Here is a 25,710-nt window from a genome sequence, read left to right on the forward strand (position 1 = left end):
GCCAAAATCTAGGATGTTCTTATAATCTTCCGATAACACCAGCCATGGCCGTAGAAAAGCGATTCTGTTTGTCGAATCGCTCCATGTAGAGAAATAGAGGATAAGTTTGAAATCTTTCAAGCGTTTGAAGGGGTAGATGAGGCGCTTTCCTTTGTAAGTTGATGTTTTACTTGTTGCTTTAACTGCTCATGTCTGAACTGTTCCATCAGCATTTGCTTCAGTTCCTGTTTGTTTTTGACCCATTCCTCAGCTTTCCCTAAAGTGCCATCGACCACGTTCATAACATTCCCGACCATATCTAGTGCTTCCTGGGCAAGAAGTAAGGCTCTCTTATTGGAGGAGATTCTTTTGGAGTTAGGTTTTTCGGAATTGATCATCCACTTTGTTGGTAGTTTTAGTAAAGATTCTCGAACCTGGGACCTAGCAGGTTCTGGTAAAGAGTTTCCTGTAAATCTTGATACAACAGAGTAAACTTTTTTCAACGTACCGACCACTTCCAACTGGATATCATTTGCAGCAGCATCAATATCTAAATCTTCTTGTTCTTTGTTTGTATCATCTTGCTTTCGATTACCCGCTTGCTCATTAAGCTGGGATGACGCATCAAAGAACTGCTCGTCTTCTTCTTCATCACGATCGTGCCCCGGATGTTCAGCTGATGAAGTAGTTTCCCTCACCGAGCAATGGTTCCGTGGTCGTACTTCAGCATCTATCGAGCTGCTGATTGGTAAAGGTGACCGACGTCGTAGTTGCTCCTTTTTCACTACATCTTGAAGAGACATCACCCTTTGCGATAATTGTTTATTGGCTAGTTTCAATAATCCTAGGCATGTCATTAGCCGCTTCTTCGATTCGATTGACATATTCAACTGATATTCCTTCAAGTTTTCCTTAATCCGTCTCCGTTTCGATCCACGTTCTTTTCCCGTAACACAAATCTCTTTCCCTTGGACCTTAATATGTTCTATATCCAAACCATGAACACAAGCATCATCGCTGTCATCATCATCGCCGTTGCTTTGTGTATCCACCTCATCTATCTTTCTTTTCGCAGCGCCGATCCATATCCCAGAAGTTTTTTCGATCTTCTTCACCAGCCGGTCCGCCCTTCTGATTAATTTTGGATGGTTCGTACGTGTCTGCTCATATAAATCAACGGCACTCTGCTTCATCTTATCTAGTAGTCTCTCACTTTTACCACTGCTCTCGCTGCCACTCGGTGTAACACTGTAATCACCGTTTCGCAGCTTATCCAAAGCCTCGACAGCTATCTCTTCTGAGTCTTTACTCACAGTAAACTTAATAGTAGACTGGTTACCTCTATCCTCAGACATTTTCCGTACCGTTGAATTTTATCTTTCCTTGCCTTATTCGAGGGTGAGTCAGCGATGTATTATATATGAAAATGCGCCTGACCTTTCTTCAAAGTCCCCTGTGTTTACGCTCGTAAGGTCTGTTTCTTATATTTTCACAAGGTCTGACTCCACAAACAACCCATATGAATTAATCACTCAAATGTAACCCTTACCAGACCAAAAAAAGTGTAACGTACTGATTTAAAATGTGTGGACAAATCTAAGCACAAATCGCTCTGGTATCCAGATATATAAACAAATAGGACCGTGCTCTTTGCTATTTCCTCGTATCTCATCTTGTGAATTAACTAATACACTTTTCACATTTTCATTTTTTCATTTGCTTTCCTTTTCTTACATTGTTCTAAAGGATCAACTTCGGAACTTAGCATGAGAAAAATGTGAAAAATTAAGACCACACACGGATATGTCACAGTAGGAAGAAAATGACTACCAGTAGTCGGAATTGGTGGAAAGGCAGCTTAGGCAGTGGTGTGTGAGACGTCTCACGGTGTGAATGATATGCAGAAAGAAGTGTTTGGATTATTTGTAAAACCATTGAGCCGATATTGCAGTTTCCAGCGGGGCTACGGTCGCTGGGATGAATTAGCTGCCAAGTATTATTATAAGAGACCGGAGGTGGAGAGGGAAATAGCTCCTGCGAAATTGCCATTGTTGACTGTGCCGAACGTGAAAGATGCTAGGATTAGATGTGGATTTCGTGGCTCAGAGGTTGGGAAGTTGCTCGACGTTCTATTGATGGATGTTTACAGCACGGATAAGAGTTGGATGGAGCAATGGTTACAAAGGGACAGGAGCAAAACGAGTTTGGTACGCCATGGGGATGAGTTTCGTGTTGATAGTGTTAGTGGGTTGGATAATACTGTGACGTATTATTTGCCCAGCCCCTGGCTGGCGGAAGCTGAATGTGAAATTTTGGAAATCAGTGACGAATCCAAACAGACCCTGAATCAGGGCGCTGATCAATGTCATTTGTATGTGGAGAAGCAGACTTTCCCAGAGCCCATTTGGCCTAGTTTTATGGTGGTACCTAGATCCGGCACTGCTTCTCATTTTGTTGATTCCACGGATTCATCATCAGTTTCATCTTTACATGGACATGAAATTGATCCTGTAGCGGCATTTGATGTCTCATTGCAATTTGCCAAGGATAAATCCTTAGTGTCGAAATATTTGGAGTGTCTAGACAGCACTAATATTTTAAATATATCAAAACAATTGAAGATTAGACTTCAGGGTAAAGAACAAATATTCTGTGACTTGGAAAGAGCAGTCTTGAGAGAGATCTTTAAGGAAGACAATTCAGTGGAAAAATACGAGAAATTGAAGAACTCTAAGGCGTCAGTTAACGGTACTATAGAAGAGTGGTCCAGAGAAGCACACAAAGAGTTGCAAACATCTATCGAACCTCTATTATCTGATTTTGCTTCCAAACAACTTTCCCTTTGGAAAGTTTACACATATTCCGAATCCAAATTATCGTTGAAATTACACGAACTTTGTAACATTACGAATGATCTTCAAATGGTTCAAAATTTATCACATATTTATGGATCTTTAGGCATACCTCAGGATAAGCTATCCATTATAGACCCTGATTATGCTAGGAACAAAGTACCTGTTTTACACAAAGAAATTAATAAGGCAGTTTACTTGAATTTCTTACAGTTGCAATTCCCACTAATAGCTGTTTCCATTGGAGGATTTGTAACAGAGTTATGTACAGCCTACTCGATGGGAGCATTATCTTCGTTAGGTATTGTTTTAGGCCTGAAACGTGTAAAGGATACCTGGTATTCCATGTTAAAGCAATTCCAATTACAGATTAGGGAGGAATGCAGGATAGGAATTGAAAGCAACAAACAACTACTGTTGCATAATTGGGAGATTTCGTATGCCGAGAGAGAAGCAGACCTCAAAGGCAAAGTTGCTCTTTTGAAAGAAATAGCCGACGATCTCACGTAATTATCTATCTGACGGGAAAAGAATCTATTCTTTTTCTCTATATAGTTTGGTAATTTTAACTAAATGGAAACCTGGTATATATATTCGTTATCATTGACTGTCTTGTATCTAACCCATGGGAAAGATTGGTAGTTTAATTGAGGTTCTTCGATCTTGAAATACTCAACTTTTAAACCGCTCACTGCATAATAAGGGATTTCAAACGACATAGCAATTAACGCGAACTTGTCTACATCTTCTTTTTGGTTCTCATTGCCATCATATTCCGTAGTTTTTCCATGGTACTGATCCCAAATTCTCTCTAGTTTGGGGCCAGTCCTTAAAGGTGGTGGGTCCATGGAATTTCGTAGCTGCACCTCTAAAGCTTCATGAATCTGGCGGTCCCATATTTCAAACATGCATTTAAGCCCATAATTCTTGTTTCCATGACCACCCTTCAAATTGTTAATTTTCCAAATTATCGAACCCGCTGTTATGTCGAACACAACATCTCCTATATCGCTTTTAAACAGGGGCGGCTTTTCGAGGTCAATATTCCACTTTCGAATAACTGACTTTATCGGAATTTTAATTAAAAGCTCCTTTGCACTATCCTGAGCTTTGAAATGCGTAGTTATGGCAGCTTTCAACAATAGCTTATCCTGGGTTTCTTGGTTCTTTCTAGGTTTTTGGGATAGCCCGAATGACTGTAGTTTTATAACTGGTTCATCAAGTAGCGGTCTATTCAATTTATAATTACAAAGCTCAAATTCTCCATCCGGTGGAATAAACTTAATAACTGGAGATTCTTCCTTGATTAAGGTATGCAGGTCTACGCATTCATGGAATTTTAAACGTTTCATGAAGTGTACATTCTTCTGCATCAACTTATTCAATCCTATACTCAATTGAGGCATACCAGACAAATAACTCCGGCATATTATTGTTCCGTTGATTACATTATTTCTGACCACACCTTCCTCGAAATCCATAATGAATTCTAATTTCTCAATTACATCAAGAAAGAATTCGTTCTTACCGTAATGGATACCCTTAGGACGCCATGAGACAGCAGATGTCATCGTTCGAAGAATATAACTGTTTATGAATGTTTCATCCTGGTCACCTGGTGGCAGCTCATGTTTTTCAGAGGCTGTATTCTCGGAATCATCGTCGGGTTTGATAACTTCTACCTTTATGAAATCATGTATAATATTATAGTTTGTAACCTGTATGATACCATAATCGGATGATTCCTCAATAACTTCGAAAATTAAATGGAAGTTATCTCGTACATTGAGCTTGTTAAGCTTCATGCCCATAAATTTCCTGCATAACTGGTAGATTTCATCTAAGTAATGTAACACACTTATGGGAGAAACACTATTATTCACTTGCATTATCATAGCGAAATATAGGTTATCACGAGTTATCACAGCGTAATGCCACCCATTGCCTTCGAATATAGGTTTTGTGCATCCCTTATGATGTTTAAGGTTATTCTGTAATTGAAGTATAGCATCATCAAGGAAATGGATCGGTCGTAGTGCTCTTCTTATTAGCGGTTCATACGTCTCATCGAGCAAAAGGAAACATGATGACATTATGACAAGGCTGATTTGACCATCAGTTGATAGTTAACTCGGCACTCTAAATTTACTTCAGGTCTCGGTTAGGTTTGCAGTTACTATATATGCTAGAATAAATGGCTTTGAAGGTGTTTGTTCAAAGCACTTTTGATAAAATGGTGCTTCTTGTGTTTTGTTTCTTCTCAATATTTTTAGTTAATAAAGATTTCTTACATCTTGGAATTCTATCAACTACGCATAGAGAGATGCTGGAAAAGGTAATAAATGCCACTCTTCAAGCACTGAATAGTATAGACATGTACAATAAGATAGTAAAACAGGTACCAGTGCTGTTGCCACCAAAACTTCTGACACAAGAACTCAGAAAATTGCCTAAATGGAGATTAATGGAGAATGAATTGGTTAGAGATTATAAGTTCAGAGATTTTGAAGAGACATGGAGTTTTTTGAACAAAGTTGCCATGAGGTCACACTTATGGGGCCATCATCCTACAATTACTACTACCTACAACAGAGTTCAGTTCAGACTCACTACGCATGATGTATCTGGTATTTCCGATGCTGATATCATGATGGCTTCTCGGATTGAAAAATACATCAAACAAATCGATCCCAAGAAGGGCATCCTAATAGGGGATAAATAGAATGTATTAAATAAATAAATAATAGTGTACTTCTGTTTTGCATAATACCTTGCAAATACATGCTGTCATGATTCATTCCTTGCTTAGTCTTAGTTATGCCTGTACGTTTCTTTCATTGCTAGAAAGAAGTGACATACTGGGCAATTGCAATCATCTCTTACTGCTCTCCAGCTTCTTCTCAAGTTTTTCGAACTCCGCAAGTGCAATCTTCTCCTCAGGATCCAAGATCTGAACCACGTCCTCTACTTCTTCGATGTAATGCTTTAACATAGCTTCAATACCATGCTTCAAGGTATCCTCACTGGACGAACATGACTTACATGCACCTTGTAACTTCAAATAAACTGTCCCTGTCTCCGGATTCCATCCACGGTACTGGATATCACCACCGTCGTCCATAATAGCAGGTCTGATCCTTGTCTGAATCAATTCATCGATCATCTCGCTGATCTCTTGCTCATCTTCATCGTATTCAAATTTAGGAATGTCCACATCGTACCCAACTTCGGAAGACTTTTTCACGTCGAAGAAATCTGGTAAAAACGTGGGCTTCCCACTGGCTAAATGTTGTACCAATAGATCTATCACCGTAGGAGTCACTTGGTTCCAATGAATCAGTTCATCTTTATTTATAGTGACGAAATCATCACCGATCATCATTGCTTCAACACCAGGACATTGCTGGAACACTTTAGATGGGAATGGAGCATGTTTCAAAAGCTCCTCATCAGTGTTCTTGATCTCAACACTCTGTGTGCCTTTCTCCTGTAGCAGCCCCCCATCTGTGGAAACAAATTTCAATGCATTCTCATTAGGCGTTGTAAGTGTCTTGATATGAATAGACCTCTGCCATACGGGATTCAACACCGTTCGATGTACGCTCTTATAAAACTTGGGACCAAAACTAAACCTTCCTAACATCCTCGCAGTTTACAATCCGTTGTCTTGCAACTTCTCATCCTTTCTCTATATATGCACAAACCACTTGTTAATCATCTTAGCATAAGATGAGTGCTTTGTAATACTAGAGGAAATTCCTTTAATTCGAAATCTCTTGAAAATTACGTTTTTTCAGATAATTTATGGATTGAACATTTTAGAGAAATGAGAAAATAAAAGGTCCCTTTTACAAGAAATGACCCACTAGATATCGTAACAGAACAAAATTTAATGGAAGGCAGCAAAATATACTGAGACGGTTTCCGACTGTACAAGAACAAGGTTTTTCTTTCCAATTGTGTGCTATTTATTCTTATCCAGTGGTAGCTTGTGAATTGTGGACCCTACTTTATATCCGAGGCTGTGTGATTCTTAAAGAGACGAAATAAAACTAATTGCCGATCTTTTCTTGAGAGTCTAGGAAAAAGGAGAGAATAAAGGCCTATAATTAGCTTTTGATAGACAATACGATGAATTTCAAATTGAATTGGGTCACTTTGTTTTGTACGGCCCTTTGGTTGCATTTTGCGACGGCCAATAAGGGTACTATCACAGAGAAGCAGAATCAAATCTGCAGTGGTATGTATTCTAAAGAGGATTGGAGTGGTCGTGTAGATCCATATATTTCGTTCGATTTAAAGAAATTGAACAAAGAAGGCATCTCTGTGGTGATCTTTGATTTCCAAGATTACATCCACATTGGGGCTAAGACGAAAGCGGGTGTAGTTAAGTATATCTGTGACGAAGAAGCGATAAAAGAGAATCTATGTCAAGAAAAGAACAAGAACCAGTTTATCATTTCACCTGAAGCGTATGATCCAGATAGTGATACCGAAAAGTCATTAAGTGCCGACATTCATACGTTCTATGTGGGAAATACAGGTCTTGTGAAGGACAAATATGCCATTAAGAAAACTGGTTACTATTGTGTTGGTACTTACGCTAAGGACACTGGGATCTCTTACAAGGCTGAGGTAAATTTCAGGAATAGTTTTGGTAATCTAGCTGCTTCTGAAATTAACAAATTGCCATTGTATGGGTTATTGGCAATCTTTTATGTTGTCGCTATGGCCTTGTACTTATTTGCCTTCTGGAAACACAAGCATGAACTATTGCCCTTGCAAAAATATTTACTGGCTGCATTTGTGTTTTTAACCATTGATACAATCTTCATTTGGGGTTACTATGACTTGAAGAACACTAAGGGTTCGACCGCTGGTACCACTGTTTACATGGTCATTGTTTCAATCTTGAACTCTGCAAAGATCACCATGTCTCTATTCTTACTTCTTGTTATTTGCAAAGGTTACGGTGTGGTTTACCCTAAATTGAACAAGACCACGATGAGACGTGTTCAATTTTTCTCCGTACTTACGTTTGCTATATCTGTCGCTGCCCTTATTCAAAACTATATGACTCCTTCAGATTCGACATCCATGGTCCCATTGTTTTTCTTTATCCCATTAGGCATCTGTTTCATGATTTTCTACTTCTTGATTCTACAATCCCTCGATCAAACTGTCAAATACTTGAAGCAACAAAAGCAAATCGTTAAATTGGGCATGTACAAAAAATTGATAATTATTTTTTATGTCGCCTTATTCGTTATTTTTGGTGGTATAATTCTATCCTCTTTTGTTTTAATCGGTATGAGTAGTATCGAGATGGTCGAACAACATTGGAGAACTAGATTCTTCTTTGTGGATTTCTGGCCATCCTTGGTATATTATGCCGTATTCGTTGCTCTTTCCTTCACATGGAGACCTACATCTACTTCTTATATGTTAGCTGTGTCGCAACAATTGCCAACAGATCCAGAAAATGTTGCAGATTTCGATCTAGACGATTTGCAATCTTTGGAACAAGAATGGAACCAAGAGTACGAACAACCAGCCGGATCTGAACCAAATGAAGCAGACCTAAATTTCTCAGATGATGAAAACGATAAGAAAAAGCCGGTGCAACCATCAGCCTGAAGGAATTATTTTCCCAAGGCTATTTTATCCAAATTTATCAGGGAAACAATGTGCCACCAAAAATAAATTACTTTTCTAGATGATCGTCAGAAGTTGCCACTGAACTGATAATTTATTCTTCATAAGGGCGTTTCTTCTTTATGTTGAATTCATAGTATAAGTGCGTGTGTATAGTCAAGCAGCGTCTAATTATATTCGTAAATAAAAAAATGCAATATGTCAACACATCGATACAAAAATCTACTCCGTTTATTCTTTTCAGTTCTTAACGTCACTTTTAAAAATCAAAATTATGAAACATTTATAAATATAAACTAGAATCATGACATTCAAGATAGGATATGGCAAAGTTGGAGCCAACTGTTCTAATTGCTTGAGCCTTTCAAAAAACTGTGCCATCACTGTGTAAATTGATCGGTGGCCCAGATGTTTTTGATCTAAGTTCTGCGGCAATTTCTCTTCCAGCTTTCCAGGTTCCAGCTTCTATCAACTGTGACAATTGTAAATTAGAACCTAATTTATCGTTTACTAATGGTAACAAGATGTCCAAGAGCCCAATGGTAAGACATCTCCATTCTACAATTACACCATCATCGGGCGTGAATGTTGGGATTGACGGATCATATCCATACTTCTTCGAATTAGTCAATCCAATGTTCAAATATTCTTCTTTCAAAGATAGTACACCCAAATCGTAGAACAACCCCCCGTTTCTGTACTCTGGTAGACCTGTTTGCAAGTCCTTGGAAGATATATTGAACTTGTAGCCAAATTCCTCTAGTGGTCTCAATAATGAATAACATAACCACTGCGTCAATTTATGAAATGACACGATAATTTCATCGTTTTCGGTTTTATACACCCAGCAATCGCCTAAAGGTTCACCGTTCAGAGTTAATCTTCCAGTAGGCCATATAGAGGTATATCCAGTCATTAGAACCTCCCACAACTGTTGCAAATCAATGTTTTCAGAGCCATTTAATTTGTAAAGGTGATCAATTATATTACCAGGCCTGGCATCTTCACCGAATAACTCAGGTCTTTCAGAAAGGGATTTCCCTAAACTTCTGATCAACTGAATTCTACCTTCGTAACCTTGCAAAGAGTTCTTACTACTTATCTGAAACCCTTTATCAAAATCTTGTTGACTGAAGTCTTTCAATCTAGAACCTTGTACTGTCTGAGATTTATCATGCGATAAGGCACCATCTTTGAACATATAGAAAGAGGCCACCGCTAGTCCTTCTGATCTGTTAATCTTAGTTTCTTTCTCAACAAAAGACCATTCTGAACCTGCACCAGCATCGACAATCACACTAAACGTTATCAAATCAATCAACCGTCTGCATACCTCCAAAGGATCGATGTTCTGGGCAGCCCAGGAATTAATGAGAGATCCCATTCTATCAATACCGTTACAGTTTAAATGTTGCCATCTTCCATGAACAGGAATATCGCCTAGGTTCTTGTAATCTCTTTCAATAATATTGACCAAGTAATCTGTCACTTTCGACATTTTACCCAGATCCACTTCAAAATGTGTACTGTCACCATTTTCTGTTTGCAAAGGGGGGCCGTATACTTTCTTACAAGTTTCCCTAACGGATTGAATGGATCTTAAGTACTCCAAGTCTTCGCATTCTGTGTGTGTCATGATAAATAGCCAGTATGTTGGTTTTTGACAGTTTCAACGGGAGATAATATACAATGCCATCAGAATTAGTTTAAGCGAAGTATCAACTGGGATAGAACTATTTCATTCACTAATGAGTGTATTTATATACTTCGTGGATGGTACACATACATTATCCTTAATTCAATCCTAAGTGTATTGGAACGTTAGTTTGCACAAAAAAGGCATTCTTATCTTTTGCAATTGACCTGTTTCGTTATTCTGGCAACGATTGATCCTTAATGTTCAAGAATCTCCGTCGCACCTCCGACGGATATTACCGGGGACTGCTCATTCTTTATACACCCGTACATATATGCCATGGGATTCTACTTTTTTGATATAATCATCCTCTCTTTCCTAAAACAGAATACTATATGAAAATTTCATGATGTTCTATGATGTCGACAAGCTAGTGCTCCGAAGTTGAAATTCTAAGCTCTCCAAGATAGATGAGCATTAGCATGGTATTGTTAAGGTTACTTACAATTAGATATTAAGTCTATTCATGTCATAAGAAACCAATAAAACTAAAAGGTATACACGATGTCTCAAGTTGAAAAGAAATCTGAACAACAACAAGAAGTTGTGATCCACAAGATCAGAATTAACTTGACCTCCACTAAGGTCAAGCAATTGGAAAACGTTTCTGCCAACATCATCAAGAATGCTGAAACTTTCAAGTTGGTCAAGAAGGGTCCAGTCAGATTACCTACTAAGGTCTTGAAGATCTCCACCAGAAAGACCCCTAACGGTGAAGGTTCTAAGACTTGGGATACTTACGAAATGAGAATCCACAAGAGATACATCGACTTGGAAGCTCCAGCTCACATCGTCAAGAGAATCACCCAAATCACCATTGAACCTGGTGTGGATGTCGAAGTCATCATCGCTGCCTAAACGCACCGATAATGATGTATTGTCAATATCAAATTGGCATTCAATGAATAACGGGCAGGAAACTAAAGTGTTGACCAGATTTACTGCACATCCTTTGAGTTTTCTACCGACATACCTTGAATTCAAATTTTTTTATTTTACTTTTATTCGATATCCAGGTCTCAAGAAAGCTCTTGTATCCTCATTCTCTAAGATTATAGTAAGACTCCTATAAAGTATGGTCAATTGTGTTCAATATAGGATGGAACCTTTTTCTGACACTTCAAAAAATGACAACCCACTCTAGGTAGGGTAGTTTATCGTGTACCTCTATTCTACTATCAGTGGTTAAAAAATAATCATATCCTCTACCAACATCTCACTCATATTTGTTTGGTTACTGTCTGGTTTATTGGTTGCTTGAATGAGTAACTTTTTTGTTGTCATGTGTTAGTGCCCTCCATCCTTTGTGTATAATTCGTACATATTTTTTTAATGGAATATGATTTTAATCATGGGACTTCAAAGCAAGGCATTCAAGCTGACAACTCGAAGCAGAGACTTCTGCAAATGGCCTTTCTTCCACATCACTTTGTAACCCTAATTCATGTAAGAATTTCATGAACGCCAGTTTGGATGTGTTTTTTTTTTTCTTTTCGAATTTTTTTTTTTTGAAGTTTTCTTTCAAATGTATAAGAACTCGAACACATTGATGCAACTTGATACTTGACAAAGATCGATTAAAAATACCATTCAGATTAAATGCGGATCGTTTCCATACTCGAAGCATTCGGTAATCGAATTTAAACCACTAAGATCAAGTTACTTAGGTGCTTCAGCAGAAGCATCGTGTACTTCCGCTAGGAAAGACATTGAAGATAGAGGAGAGGGCTTCTCCATAATTAGTTTAATGATGAGAAAATGTCCTTAGTGACAATGCTATAAACCCAGCTCTTCGATCATTAGAAATGAGAAGAGATACCTGTCAAACGCTCTGATAATCACTAGTAATACAATGGAAAACGAAAACAATGCCTTTACTTTATTCTTTATACATGTCGGATCTTTACAAAGCTTATATTCTTGCAGTATGTACGCCTTTGAGTCTATTATCTTGTGTTGCTATGGGTATAGCCTCTATTATTTTTTACCACTAGTAGCTTTGAAGTGGATTATATCACCGTCTTCGACCACATATTGTTTACCGCCTCTTTTGATCTTCCCTTGAGACTTCAATTGCGACTCTTGAAGCGGAGGATCCATTTTTTTGATATCATCGAATTTTATAATGTTAGCACTGATAAATGTCTTTTCTAAATCACTATGGATAGTTCCAGCAGCTTCTGGTGCCAACGTTCCTTTCCTAATGGTCCATTGACGAGCCTCAATTGGTCCACAGGTGTAAAAACTGATCAATTGCAATAACTCTCTCATTTTGATGATAATATTTGGGAGTGCTGTCAGAGGTACTTCCAACTTCTCTTTACCGATGATCTCTTTGCAAAAAGCCTCAAATTCTTGGAGATTGTTGTCCAATTCGTTGTACTTCGTTTCAAGTTCAGCACTAAACAGCATCACTTCGTCTCCAGGCGCATATTCTTGGATCCAATCCTTGATTTTCTTCAAGAATTTGTTTTCTTGCAAAAGATAATCTTTGGGAGCAACGTTAAGTAGAACCAGGGTTGGTTTAGCTGTTAGAAAGTTGTGTTTATTCAGGATTTTAATCTCTTCCTCTGTCCAGTTCTGCTTGAAGTGTGACAATTTTCTTCCCTCGTACATATGGGCCTCTAATTCCTCTAGCAATCTCAGTTCAAGATGCATTTCTAAGAATTCTGGAGAGTTTTTCGGAGATCTGTTTATCTTTTTGTTAATTCTTTCTCTTGCACCTTCCAGCCATTCGAGATCTTTCAGCACCAGTTCATCTTGCACTAATGACAAGTCTCTAACTGGATCCACATTTCCTTCAATATGAGTAATTTCATCATTTTCAAATCCTCGAACCACTTGGTATATTCCGTCTACGTGCCGAATATCATTAAGGAACTTGTTTCCCAAACCTTCCCCACTTGATGCTCCTCTTGTTAATCCAGCAATATCGAAAATGGAAAGTGTAGCTGGAATTTTCTTCTGACTCTCATAGAGTTTATGAAGATGGTCCAATTTAAAGCTGGGTACAATAACCTTGGACTCTTCGGGTTCTATAGTGGCAAAAGGGTAGTTAGCTGGATTACCCAATTTCGACTTGGTTATTGCCTGGAAAAACGTTGATTTACCTACATTGGCCAATCCAACGATGCCTGAAGCTAGATTATTTGAAGGTCGTCCCAGTACGGTATAAAACCGTTTTATAGATTGGTGAATTAGATGCATGTATGTTGGCACAAGGCAATACCTTGCATTGAGGTCAGTTGATTGAAATTTAAGTATTATGAACTATTTCAAGATTTGATTACTCAATGTATCTTATATTGACAGAATCTGAAAAAAAAAAACAAATGATGGGATGAGATGTGAAATCGAACTTCTACAATAAGACAATACGAACCAACTATTGATAGTAAAACTACAGATCATGCAACGAGTTATAATGCTCTCCGAGCGTATACGAATGTTTGTAGTATACGATCTTGAGTTCGGGATTCTTCGCGTCTTCATTTATCCTGTAAGTGGATCTTCCTGACATCAAAATGCTAATGGTACTGTTAAAAACTTTTGATAGTGCCAAAATTTCTACTTCTCCACCCCATTGGGCTGTAGTTTCCATAGTTTTTGTATACTCATCAAGATCCTTTACGGTCATTGTATTTTCATCGAAAAGATATGGGATGAAATCGTCACGGTTCTCCCTAATGAATGATGATGAAAGCGATCTCAACGAATAGACGTCCATTTCAGACACGTACTTGGTACCTGTATATTCCTCTGGAAAGTTATAATCATACTCAATGTCATTATTAGTCTGATGGCGGAGCCTCAGTTGATCTAGAATACTATTAAACAAACAGTGTCCATCCGGCTGGATATCGAATTGTTTCAAATTTAGCACTACACAAACTTTATCCAAAGAGTTTTGCTCAATATCTTTCAAGTTCGGCTGCTCGGCTGCCTCTTCCATTGCCTGTTGTTTAATTCTTGCAACCTCTGCATCCCTTTTTGCCAATCGCTCCTTTTGTCTATTCCTACGTTTCTTTCCCTGTAACTCTGGTTCTCGCTGTTGCAACTCATCGGTTTTACAAACAGATTGCACAGGATCTTGATCTAAGGACAATTGAGCTAATAATTGAGCTGGTGTGATTTCTTCCGAATCAGAATGCTCAAAAGCAACACCGTTCAACTTTGCGAGCTCTGATTTATGTCGAGTATCAAGTTCCTGTTCTAAGTCTGTACATTTGGCATTTACTTGCTTCCTCGTCTTCTTTGATGCTTGCTTCTTCAAAGAAGTAATCTGATTGGTCAAATCTTTACGTTCCTTGCGATGACGCGCAAGCAGCTCCTCTTGTGCAGTTTCAGTAGACATTCACTTATTCTTGAGAGATTGCTTCAGAGAGGAGTTCCTTTATATAACAATAAAAATTGTTAGTATGCTGAAGATGAGATGAGCCTATTCATCTCACTTCTTCATTTTCAGGTTTTTTTGGTTTTCAGTTTCGCAGACCAGAAAGAGAGATGACGGCAGGATTAGCTACGAATAAAAAAAAAATCAAAAAATAGCGCCGCTCGGTTTCGATCCGAGGACATCAGGGTTATGAGCCCTGCGCGCTTCCACTGCGCCACGGCGCTGTCAAAGATGAAGTTTTAGTTTTTCCAACGACCAGATCACATCTGCGACAACTCCAGGCAGCTCCGGAATCATTTTCTTCGTCCCGTGCCCCCGCTGTTGAAATGACTTACCCCACATAAAGTTTCAAAAAAAATGAAAAATCCGGGAGCGTGTTAGGGAATTAACGACAGACCCTGAAGGAAAGTGAGTAAACGCTTCAAAGAGCGGCTTGAACATGTTATATTCCGGTCTACCCCGGAGAAAGATGTTTCACGCGCTGAACAGGAGAAGGTCATTGTATATATTCCTACTTTTTTCTGTTGCCTCTCTACTTTCTGGTGCTATTTGTAAGAGTTTTTTTTGTTTTTCATCTTTCCGCCGGATTGGTTAATTTCCCCGGAGATTCCATTTCTCCGGCCTTGAAACTGCCGTACAAACCATTGGCTCCTTTCGAAAATGGTGGAATCCACTTCCCGAAAATGACCGAGCTGACAAGAAACTGCCCAACTGAAGCTCGAGGGATTCGAACCGTTTAAGCTTCACTGACGTCCGACTATCTACTTTGACAAAAAAAATAAGGACCTTCTTCCATACTCTTATTTGACACCAAACACTTACGTAGTTATGGTTCGCTACAGTTAACACAGGAACATACAATTATAGCAGAGATCGTAATATTTGGAAAGTAGAAAAATGAACTTGTCATTGTTCTGCGCTGGCAGTTCCGATTACCTTGGGTAATTGTGCCAGTTTAGTTCTGTTCATCTTTACATGAAGCCTTTCTAGATGCCTTCGTATCCTGTCTTCTTCTCTGTGTATATTCTGAGTATATTATCGTAACCGTATGCGACAAAACGTAATTGAACTGGCAACTGACTGTAGATCAGTAGTGGGAAACGCAATGTACTGCCGGTGCTCTGATTAATTCCCCTCAGTTACTCTGTGTCGCCTAAGAAAATGTCCTTAAGCTTTTTCCTTTCTTTCATAATCTCCTATATAGTCCGGGAATCATATAGAGAAACAGGAAAAAAAAAACGAAGAAACATCGATGCAGTCCCACATAAAAGTCCAATTTTGGGCCAAAAAAAAAGTATGAACAGTGGAAAACAGCACAATCATTGGAATTAATACGATCCCAATTCAGGAATTAAAGAAGGATTTGCTTTGTTTCTGTGAAATCAGGTATTCTCCGTGATTTGGCCCTTTTCCAATTACTTCCTGCTCCTTCTCTCTTCGCTATTGGAATTGTACAACTTTTAGTTCAAGTATAATTTCAGTTTTATACTTATTATACTAATTTTTTTTTTCTTGGGTAACGTTTCCTTCCAAACTAACAGATTTCATTCAACCTTCAACACTCCAGGAGTACTGGGACTAAGTAATTAAGCATTGAGGTGGGTACAACTCTTGGATTATTAAACTGAGGCCAAAATCATATATTACGCGAAATTCTATCACTACCACCCCATAATTTCATCCTATTTTCTGTCAAAATAAAGGAATACAATTATCAGGGGAAGGAACAGTAAACATAGATTTCGGAACAAGAAACATTAGAGTACGCTTCACAAATCCCAGAGAAGAACCATTTTAGCTGCAGCAGAAAGGGTGTCATAAGAGATACCAATACGTTTTACTTTGTTTTCAAACTATGCTAAGCGCATTAATTCAAAATGGAATGTCAAAGTCTGGCGATCCAACAGATGTGGAAAACAATACTACAAACGGATCGTCAAGTACCACGGACAATGCCAATGATGTCGGAAGAGGTGTTAACACTGAAAATAACTCCAAATTGGAAAATGACAGCTCGAATGCAGCGACGATAACTACATCGAAACAGGACCCATCTGCTGTAGATGAAGCAACGACTCCGAGGTCGATCAATACAGGAGCTTCTACAGTACCTGAGCCTGATAATACAAGAAGAGATTCTGTTAGCAGCAATGTGTCAACGGCGACAACAGAATCGAGAAGAAGATCTAAGGTGAGCAGAGCTTGTGACCAATGTCGAAAGAAGAAAATTAAATGTGACTTTATTGAGGGGCACGATATAAACCCAGATCAGAGCTGCACTGGTTGTCGCAAAATTGGTGAAAAATGCAGTTTCGAAAGAATTCCGCTGAAAAGAGGACCGTCCAAAGGGTATACTAGATCAAATAGCCAAAGCAGAGAAAGACGAGGCTCTCAGCGACGCAGATCTTCTTCTGAAGTCTCTCAGAAGGGCAAGAAACCTTCTGTTAGTAATCCTGTGAATGCAGTTAACGAATCAAAATCAGAAGTGGATGCTTCCTTACACCCAGGTCAATCTGCTACATCGACGACGAACGTATCATTACATCCATTGTTACAGTACTTACCAGGAATGAACCATTCTGCAGTGTCTGCTTCATCTCCTTCAGCTTTGCAACAACCTTTTTGGAAAGTTCCTTATCACGAGTACCAGAACCAGCGAAGGCCATCGCTTGATTCATTGGCTAGTGATTCTTCACAAAAACCCGGTGGTAAAACAAATCAACAACAGCCACTTCCGTCGCAATCACAACCACAGTCGTTACAAAATATCGGTAACTCAAGGTCAAACACTGGGCCATTACCTACGCAGGACACTTTCCGCAACCAGAGGTACTACTATCAACCGTCACAAGATTCGGTGTCCGAAGCAGGCTCAGATAACAGAAGAGGATCATCTGCCATCCCACCACTCCTTAACCCGGCCATTCAGCTTCAACAGCAGCAGTATTCTTACTCACAATTTGCCATAGCGCAGCAGCAGCAGCAGCAGCAACAACAACAACAACAACAACAATTGCAATTACAACAACATCTACAACAACAACATCAGTTACAACAACAGCAATCCCTTCATTCGCCCCAAGCCAACACTATGAATGCTAGTACAGGTATATCGAATGGAGGATTTGTGCCATATTCAGGGAATAAGGGACTTCCTTCAGGTGGTCACGTTCTAGAGAGAACGGATAGTGTTGCTAGTGATGCAATGTCGTTAAATGCCTCCCCGAATATTTACACTGCAGAGGTAGAATCGGCTCCAGCGTCACCTGTTCAAAAGAAGAGAAAGAGATCAAATAGATCAAGTACATCAAAAAAAGGGAAATCTACCCAACAGAACCTGCCTGCTACTACTCCTACTTTGATTAACTACGGTCAGATCGCTGATGCCCAATTAATTGACACATACTATGCATATATCCATTTGAGGTTCCCTATTATTCCTATCAATAAAGACACTTTAACTAATGATCTATTACTCGTCAATACCCAACCAATTTCCGAATTACATGAATTAAACAACTACATCTTACTTTGGTTCAGAAATTCATTGGAACTACTTATTCGCATCTGTTTAAAAGACAAAGAATCAGAAGAAATATTGTATCAACAATCAACGTTTGTCAGTGCTATCAATGAATGTTTCCAGAAAATTGTGGATATTCATCCAAGGTTTAGAGACTTGGAAACCCAAATTGATGAGAAAATTGCTACGATATATCTTGTTACATTCATTATCCTCAATTGTACTTTGGCTTTAGTCAGCTATAACAACTCTTTCGTCCTTGGAATGTCGGTAATTATTTTCAATGAATTAAAGCTCTGGAAAAATTTTATCTTCGGCAATTGGAATACTGTTACTGGTCACGATAAGATCTGTTTGCGATTGTATTTTGAATTGAATACATTTGACTCTTTACAATCTTGTTCTTTCGGTGTGCCCAAATTAATGAATTTGAAGCTTGACGAAACGACTGCATCAAAGCTATTTTATGACGAAGTATCAAATGATGGTACCGGCCAGGAAACGGATAAATGGAACGTTGACGAGGATCCAGAAAGAATTCGAATTATAGTTGATAATATGGAGTTAGGCTATTTCCTATCAAGACTATGCCAAGCCAGAAGATCGTCTTTCGAGAAACCTCTACCTCTTGTCGGTGAACATAACGAAAATAAAACTATACCAGGCCTATTCCGTGCATTCCTTTCAATTAAAAGACAATTCACTGACACTTTACTTGACTTACCAGATGCTGAGGGGAAGCTACCAGAAATGACACCAGAGCTTGTCACGAGACTAAGCAATATGATTTGTGATTTGACCACAACCATTCATGACTTACTAAAACTAAATGTCGAGGTCAACCCCACTAATTGTTTAGAGTTGTTCCCCGACAATTCTATGCAAACGGTAGACGAATCTTCGGCACACAATTCAGCAGCACAATCATCAGATCCGTCGAATATTGAAGTTGGGACCGTATCACCCTACGTTATCGCAATATACAAAGATCTATTTAACGTTGTTGAATTGATTAAGAACATGCCAACCTCGTTAATTGGATGCGTTATGGGTACACAGGCTCCAAACTTCGATTCACAGCCACTAGTACTACAACTATCTCAATGCATGAACAACATGCTACAGATAACAACCTTTACTAGCAGTTTGAGCCCTTTCAAGATATTTAAACATGAACTGAATGCTCAATCCAAAAACAAAACCATAGATGCAGTACCATTGTGGAAACAGAAAATGAAAAGTTCTTTAGCACCTCTCCAAACGGCAATAACACCACAAGAAATAATGATGGCCCAGTTCATAGACATTGCATGGTGCATTGCAGACACTGAAGAACTAGGATGGTTTAATCAGTAACTGAATAAAACAAAGTTAAATAAGGAAAGGTCACCAAGCTAAGTGAAGAAAAGAAAAGAATAATAACCTAAAAATATTCTACCAAATTCATTGGCAATCACGAAATTTACTTCTTCTCCGATAATACTATCATGTTACGAACCGAACTACTCACTACCTTCCTTTCTCAAATTGTAATACTAATAGCATCAAAAATGCTAACACACTCCTTTAGAGAATAGCCATCACCTTCTGTTGGAATATAATCCCTAAAACTAACACACACTTCCATATATACATGTTTCTATTATCCCTATATATTTTCCAAAATGTACTTTAAAGTGTTCCTTGATTTTACTCACAACCTACAGACGCTCCCTGTTCTTACAAAAGGTTTCTAGTGTCACAACTCAGAATACCTTCCGCATGTGCTTTGTCCTCCTGGTCGGTTGTATTCCCCCCCACGGGCAGCAGTATTGTGTGGGGTTTTGCACTAACACCGGGTAACATTCTGTGGAACCCTAAATCTGAATCTTCGAGATTTTTTGGTTTTCGATTTAGCTTTTGAGGAGGGAAAAGACAAGATTCTTTAAATAAGGTGACAACTCAGACCTATTGGATTTGTGTTTAAAGTTTGGGGTAAGATTCGACTGGTAAAAGTGAGCAAATAACTAAAAATTAGGTCAATTTTGTTCTTTTGAGTGTTAGCTGGTAGTGATTTTCTTCGAGTGGGATCACAGCGCTTTGAACAAAAACTTTTTTGGTTGTGCGGTAAGTATAATTGCTGTGTGTTTGTTTGAGATTAGTTTTAAGGAAGAATCATGTCAACAGTGAAGAAGCATACCAAAACTCATTCCACATACGCGTTTGAGAGCAACACAAACAGTGTTGCTGCATCTCAAATGAGAAATGCATTGAACAAATTGGTTGATTCGGTAAATGATGATACTGTCCGTAGCAAGTTTGAGAACGAAATGGATTCGTTCTTTTCCCTATTTAGGAGATATTTGGCTGAAAAGTCTAGTGGTAATACTTTGGATTGGGATAAGATCAAATCCCCTAGCGCGGATGAAGTTGTGGATTATAAGGTCGTTGAATCATCTCAGGCCGAAAACGTGTCCAACTTGGATAAATTGGCAGTTTTGAAGTTGAACGGTGGCTTAGGTACCTCAATGGGTTGCGTGGGTCCTAAATCAGTGATCGAAGTTAGGGATGGTAACACTTTTCTTGATTTGTCCGTTCGTCAAATTGAGTATTTGAATAGACAATACGACTCAGATGTTCCGTTGCTATTGATGAACTCATTCAATACCGATGCCGACACTGAACACTTGATCAAGAAATACTCTGCAAACAGGATCAGAATTAGATCTTTTAACCAGTCAAAGTTCCCTCGTGTTCTGAGGGATTCTTTACTACCTGTGCCACAATCTTTCAACGATGCATTAGACTCCTGGTACCCACCTGGCCATGGTGATTTGTTTGAGTCCTTGCATTCTTCCGGGGAATTGGATGCTCTATTGGCTCAAGGAAGGGAGATCTTGTTTGTTTCAAACGGTGATAACTTGGGTGCTACTGTTGATCTCAAGATTTTAAACCACATGATTGAAACTGGGGCTGAATACATAATGGAATTAACCGACAAGACAAGAGCAGATGTCAAGGGTGGTACTTTGATCTCATACGATGGCCAAGTGCGTTTGCTAGAAGTTGCCCAGGTTCCTAAGGAACATGTTGACGAATTCAAGAACATCAGAAAATTCAAGAACTTCAACACCAACAATTTATGGATCAACCTAAGAGCTATCAAGAGATTGATTGAATCACAAGCATTATCTATGGAAATCATCCCTAATCAAAAGACAATTACTAGAAATGGTCACGAAATAAATGTCTTACAACTAGAAACCGCATGCGGTGCTGCCATCAGGCATTTCAAGGGTGCCCATGGTGTTGTTGTCCCAAGATCAAGGTTCCTTCCTGTAAAGACTTGTTCTGATTTATTAATGGTCAAATCTGACTTGTTCTTCCTAGAACACGGTGCCTTAAAGATCGATCCAACAAGGTTCGGTGCAAATCCATTAATCAAACTAGGTTCTCATTTCAAAAAAGTGTCCGGGTTTAACTGCCATATTCCTCATATTCCAAAGATTATCGAACTAGATCATCTAACCATTACTGGTAATGTTTATTTGGGTAAAAACGTCACTCTTAAGGGAACTGTGATCATTGTTTGCTCTGAAGGTCAAAGAATTGATATCCCTAATGGATCTGTTTTGGAGAACGTTGTTATTACTGGTAACTTACAAATATTAGAGCACTGAGCTTTAATGAACGTTAACAAACATTAATACTTGGAATTACGTCGCATATCAAAGAAAAAGACACATGCCACACTTATGATGAACTCGTAGCCTGAGCTTCAACAATGCAAAGTAGTTGTTTCGCTGAATTATATATAACAAGTATTTAACACTCAACCCCGACATTAATAACAAAACTCAAAATTCTATTATCTGCACTAAGGAATTGGTCTTTGAACCTATAACAATGCACCATGTTCAAATACTTTGTTCTAACTGTTGATAGCTCAATTCATAAATTCGTCCTTTTCTGAAGCGTAGGCTACGAGTAATACCGTTAAGTAATTTTCTTCCTCGTACAATTCATAGTCAGCACACTTATTCTTTCTGTAGCTAAAACATTTAAATACATTTTTTTCTAATATCAAATGTTAAGATCGAAACCCTTTAAATAACTGACAATAGTCGATCCTAGGGGAAGACAACAACCGCCAGAGCTACTGCGCTGACCCCAACCCCCAATATGAGTACAGATAACAGTAGGATTATATTTTTTATTATAATCCTTCTATTCTTCCTTTCTTCACCGAGTGGCGATGGTGTTACATCACAGTATGAATTTATTCAGCTAGAGACATTAAAGTCGCAACTCAAATACGAGTATGAAGTATTCCGTGAACTATCGTACGACCAAAACTTCAGAAATATAACGGGGCTCAAGCTTGCGTACCATGACTCAAAGGAAAATCCCAACTTGAACGCTACCTATCCACTTCCACACAAGGATTACTCTTCTTGGAAACCTAACGAGAATTATATGATGTTACCTCAAGATATTATAGACAAAGTTCAGGATAATATATGGAACAGAAAACAAACTTTATTTCCTCCCAACATTACCAGTAATTTATATGGTAAAATCAATCTCACAGATAACAATAAATACACCAAGATTAAGATGCCTATTGCCAATTTTTTCGATCCTCCAGAATCCTTCCAGGACGAAAAGCCAGCAGATGGTGAACATTATTTGGCAGTTGATGAAAGGGGTGATGCTGGCAACCATGGAGAACTACACAATGTTTCTTGGAGTTATGGGATAGTTGATGTCAGTATCCAACATTTGGATTCTGTTGAGAACTCGTTGAGTTTGTCACCAGCTTCCATTTCAACGGGGGAATCACAGCTTGGAGAAGATGACAGCCATTGGAAGATTTTACATTTGAACGTCAACTTTTACAACAGAGAGGAGACAGAGAAGCATTCGTTATCTACTAAAGGTATCTATGACATATGGACTGGGAGAATTTTAATAATGTCTCAAAGTGCTAAGTTCCATTCTCTTTTCGCCTTCCCCCATTACTTGGCTAACACTGAGAAAGAGTTCAATCAAGTAAAAAGATTGATCGAAAAGTATTGGAATGCAACTAACTATGCTGAATCATTAACCATGGCCAATCTACAGCATCTTTCAGATGAGGCTAACACGAAGTGTGAATATTTCGGGTTTTTACAACTAGAACCATGGGATCAATTTACCCCAGACCAAATCAGAATGATAGATGAAGAATTGAAATGGCCATTGGGCAGACCAATTAATAGATCCAATTTACCGCCTATCCGATTGCATAATGCTCTTCTCTATTCACCTGATTGTGGCTTGTCTTTGGAACTAGAGGATGTCCATGGACCGAGATATGAATTGCAGGTTAGAACAATCAGAATTCATTTACTATTAGGTGTTTTGCTTTTCTTAGGGCAGATATATCTTTTGTTATGTCAAATGAATTTCACCAATACTCCAAGTTCAGTCAACAAAATCTCATATTGGTGCTTATTCATGATGAATCTAGTGGATGGATGCTTGGCTATGTTATACTTCCTTGCATCTCCGCTACTTCAAGAGCTTTATTTGCCCTTGTGTATCAGCGCATTTGCATGCTTTATTTTAGCGAGTGTTTTCGAAATTCGGTATATGATCTCGGTTTACGCTTCTCAAGTCAATGAACAAGGTGTGGGTATTTTGACGCTACTTCGGGGGGGTTCTGAAGCAAATACCGTTGTAAACCGAGTCATACCAGACGAAGCATCCATCAGCAGCTCGTTATATGGTAGATTTTTTTTCACTTTGATTGTCTCGATATTTATTCTACTTTCCTCATTAATATGGCCCAAGGAAATAAGAACTATATTTGAATATAGTGTACTTGTTGTACTCAACTCTTACTGGGTTCCACAAATATGCAGGAACGCTGTTAAGGGAAGCGATCCACGTCGCCGCCGCCAAAACGGATACCAATCACTCCAAAACGGTGATACCAATTGCATCCCTTTGCTTTGGTCTTTCATTATCGGAACATCTGTACTTAGACTTATTCCAATAGTCTACGTGTTTACATACCCTTCCAATGTTTTCCGTCATGATATAGATGTTCGATTTGCTGTTCTACTTTCACTTTGGATGCTTTTCCAACTTCTCATCCTATATTCCCAAGATCTCCTTGGATCGAGATGGTTCCTACCACAGCATGTGATACCTGATGGATACCATTATCACAGACCAGTACCACAATCTATTTTAATGGAATATGGTTCACAAAACAATTGCTTTGTGTGTCCAATTTGTATGGTTGATGTTCCTGTTTACGTAGAAGAGACTGAAGAAACGCATAAGATTGATGCCCAGAGTTACATGATAACACCATGTTCACACATCTTCCACACCGAATGTTTAGAGAATTGGATGAGTTATAAGCTTCAGTGTCCTGTTTGTAGAGCACCTTTACCACCACTTTAGAGGCCATTGCCATTATGTCGTAGCATGGACAGTGTCACGTTTGCAGCCTTTTCTATACGCAGTATAATTTTTAACCTTAAATTATGAAAATGACATTATGATTCATAACTTCAAATACTCACTTATCTTGCACAACAACGAAGATAGGAAAAAGCAGAGAACAAGCACCACCAGTAATTGCAATCATGACTATTAGGCATCCACAAAGGTATGAATGAGTATATCCTACTTATACAATAATTTAATTCCTTTTAACCGGGCTGATACTAACTGATCGTATTGGATCTATATTTTTAGCGTCAAAGCATGCCTGTTCGACATGGATGGCTTGTTAATAAACACCGAAGACATGTACACTGTTGCTATAAATAAGGTCTTGGAGGCACATGACAAAGGTACTATGTCTTGGGATCTGAAGTTGCAGTTGCAAGGTTTGCCTGGTCCAGAAGCTGGCCGTAAGGTTATTGAATATTATGATTTACCTTTGTCATTCGAAGAATTTGATACGTTGAATAGGAAACATCAGGCAATCCTGTGGCCAACGAGCAAATTTCTCCCTGGAACATTAGAGCTTATTGCTTACTTAAAGGAAAGGAACGTTCCAATTGCGCTCTGCACCTCTTCCACTGTAGAAAAGTTCCATCATAAAACTTCCCACCTTACTGAAGCTTTCAAAGCATTCGACGTTATAATTACTGGTGACGATCCCAGAATTCCAAAAGGCAGAGGTAAACCTTTTCCAGATATCTGGCAACTGGGGTTGAAGGAATTAAATGCTAAATTCAACACAGATATTGAGAGTAACGAATGTCTAGTCTTTGAAGATGGTATTCCTGGGGTCAATGCTGGAAAGAGTTTTGGCGCATACGTCATCTGGGTCCCTCATAAAGATGCGATTGCGCTAGTCAAAGACCACAAAATATTAGGCGATAGAGGTGAAATGCTAGAATCTTTAGAACACTTTGACCGTTCCAAGTTTGGATTATAGTTAAGTAAAAGAGAGTACATATGTCTTAACTGGATTTCAGACAAAGGCATAGTTAATACTCGAAGTACTTTTTTGAATAGAGAGATTAAATAATGTCTTCTTATAAGTTACTACGAACTTAGTTGACTTACCGTCATGGGATATATGTTACATCGACGCCTTGTTATTGCTTATAGTGGAGGAATGAAA

The 25,710-nt window shown here is 38.7% G+C and overlaps 14 protein-coding genes and 2 non-coding genes across 16 annotated transcripts; 9 read left to right on the plus strand and 7 right to left on the minus strand.

Moving 5' to 3' along the window:
- Positions 1-116: 116 nt before the first annotated feature.
- OPI1 (transcriptional regulator OPI1) lies at positions 117-1,334 on the minus strand (the record flags this gene model as incomplete). Its single annotated transcript, XM_456211.1, has 1 exon — positions 117-1,334. One exon carries the CDS (start codon positions 1,332-1,334, stop codon positions 117-119), a length of 1,218 nt encoding a protein of 405 aa, XP_456211.1.
- Positions 1,335-1,877: 543 nt separating this feature from the next.
- Positions 1,878-3,341, plus strand: KLLA0_F25410g (uncharacterized protein; the record flags this gene model as incomplete). The annotated part of the gene is made up of 1 exon (XM_456212.1): positions 1,878-3,341. One exon carries the CDS (start codon positions 1,878-1,880, stop codon positions 3,339-3,341), a length of 1,464 nt encoding a protein of 487 aa, XP_456212.1.
- A 59-nt stretch (positions 3,342-3,400) lies between these two features.
- Positions 3,401-4,924, minus strand: APM2 (Apm2p; the record flags this gene model as incomplete). The annotated part of the gene is made up of 1 exon (XM_456213.1): positions 3,401-4,924. The coding sequence occupies one exon, from the start codon at positions 4,922-4,924 to the stop codon at positions 3,401-3,403; it is 1,524 nt and encodes a 507-aa protein (XP_456213.1).
- A 101-nt stretch (positions 4,925-5,025) lies between these two features.
- Positions 5,026-5,553, plus strand: MCO14 (4a-hydroxytetrahydrobiopterin dehydratase; the record flags this gene model as incomplete). The annotated part of the gene is made up of 1 exon (XM_456214.1): positions 5,026-5,553. One exon carries the CDS (start codon positions 5,026-5,028, stop codon positions 5,551-5,553), a length of 528 nt encoding a protein of 175 aa, XP_456214.1.
- Positions 5,554-5,703: 150 nt separating this feature from the next.
- NFU1 (Nfu1p) lies at positions 5,704-6,474 on the minus strand (the record flags this gene model as incomplete). The annotated part of the gene is made up of 1 exon (XM_456215.1): positions 5,704-6,474. The coding sequence occupies one exon, from the start codon at positions 6,472-6,474 to the stop codon at positions 5,704-5,706; it is 771 nt and encodes a 256-aa protein (XP_456215.1).
- Positions 6,475-6,962: 488 nt separating this feature from the next.
- Positions 6,963-8,468, plus strand: KLLA0_F25498g (uncharacterized protein; the record flags this gene model as incomplete). Its single annotated transcript, XM_456216.1, has 1 exon — positions 6,963-8,468. One exon carries the CDS (start codon positions 6,963-6,965, stop codon positions 8,466-8,468), a length of 1,506 nt encoding a protein of 501 aa, XP_456216.1.
- A 382-nt stretch (positions 8,469-8,850) lies between these two features.
- On the minus strand, positions 8,851-10,122 carry KLLA0_F25520g (URC4/urg3 family protein; the record flags this gene model as incomplete). Its single annotated transcript, XM_456217.1, has 1 exon — positions 8,851-10,122. The coding sequence occupies one exon, from the start codon at positions 10,120-10,122 to the stop codon at positions 8,851-8,853; it is 1,272 nt and encodes a 423-aa protein (XP_456217.1).
- A 564-nt stretch (positions 10,123-10,686) lies between these two features.
- RPS20 (40S ribosomal protein uS10) lies at positions 10,687-11,040 on the plus strand (the record flags this gene model as incomplete). The annotated part of the gene is made up of 1 exon (XM_456218.1): positions 10,687-11,040. One exon carries the CDS (start codon positions 10,687-10,689, stop codon positions 11,038-11,040), a length of 354 nt encoding a protein of 117 aa, XP_456218.1.
- Positions 11,041-11,920: 880 nt separating this feature from the next.
- On the plus strand, positions 11,921-12,028 carry SNR69. The gene has a single exon (XR_002633615.1). It is a non-coding gene; the product is annotated as a snR69 (small nucleolar RNA).
- A 131-nt stretch (positions 12,029-12,159) lies between these two features.
- On the minus strand, positions 12,160-13,389 carry YLF2 (Ylf2p; the record flags this gene model as incomplete). Its single annotated transcript, XM_456219.1, has 1 exon — positions 12,160-13,389. The coding sequence occupies one exon, from the start codon at positions 13,387-13,389 to the stop codon at positions 12,160-12,162; it is 1,230 nt and encodes a 409-aa protein (XP_456219.1).
- A 193-nt stretch (positions 13,390-13,582) lies between these two features.
- On the minus strand, positions 13,583-14,536 carry OTU2 (deubiquitinase OTU2; the record flags this gene model as incomplete). Its single annotated transcript, XM_456220.1, has 1 exon — positions 13,583-14,536. One exon carries the CDS (start codon positions 14,534-14,536, stop codon positions 13,583-13,585), a length of 954 nt encoding a protein of 317 aa, XP_456220.1.
- A 191-nt stretch (positions 14,537-14,727) lies between these two features.
- On the minus strand, positions 14,728-14,799 carry KLLA0_F25608r. Its single transcript has one exon. It is a non-coding gene; the product is annotated as a tRNA-Met (tRNA).
- Positions 14,800-16,430: 1,631 nt separating this feature from the next.
- RGT1 (Rgt1p) lies at positions 16,431-19,454 on the plus strand (the record flags this gene model as incomplete). Its single annotated transcript, XM_456221.1, has 1 exon — positions 16,431-19,454. The coding sequence occupies one exon, from the start codon at positions 16,431-16,433 to the stop codon at positions 19,452-19,454; it is 3,024 nt and encodes a 1,007-aa protein (XP_456221.1).
- An 800-nt stretch (positions 19,455-20,254) lies between these two features.
- KLLA0_F25652g (UTP--glucose-1-phosphate uridylyltransferase) lies at positions 20,255-21,757 on the plus strand (the record flags this gene model as incomplete). Its single annotated transcript, XM_456222.1, has 1 exon — positions 20,255-21,757. The coding sequence occupies one exon, from the start codon at positions 20,255-20,257 to the stop codon at positions 21,755-21,757; it is 1,503 nt and encodes a 500-aa protein (XP_456222.1).
- Positions 21,758-22,259: 502 nt separating this feature from the next.
- TUL1 (ubiquitin-protein ligase TUL1) lies at positions 22,260-24,533 on the plus strand (the record flags this gene model as incomplete). Its single annotated transcript, XM_456223.1, has 1 exon — positions 22,260-24,533. The coding sequence occupies one exon, from the start codon at positions 22,260-22,262 to the stop codon at positions 24,531-24,533; it is 2,274 nt and encodes a 757-aa protein (XP_456223.1).
- Positions 24,534-24,852: 319 nt separating this feature from the next.
- Positions 24,853-25,521, plus strand: KLLA0_F25696g (haloacid dehalogenase superfamily protein; the record flags this gene model as incomplete). Its single annotated transcript, XM_456224.1, has 1 exon — positions 24,853-25,521. One exon carries the CDS (start codon positions 24,853-24,855, stop codon positions 25,519-25,521), a length of 669 nt encoding a protein of 222 aa, XP_456224.1.
- Positions 25,522-25,710: the final 189 nt, after the last annotated feature.

The sequence above is a fragment of the Kluyveromyces lactis genome, assembly GCF_000002515.2.
Source record: "Kluyveromyces lactis strain NRRL Y-1140 chromosome F complete sequence".
NCBI lineage: Eukaryota > Fungi > Ascomycota > Saccharomycetes > Saccharomycetales > Saccharomycetaceae > Kluyveromyces > Kluyveromyces lactis.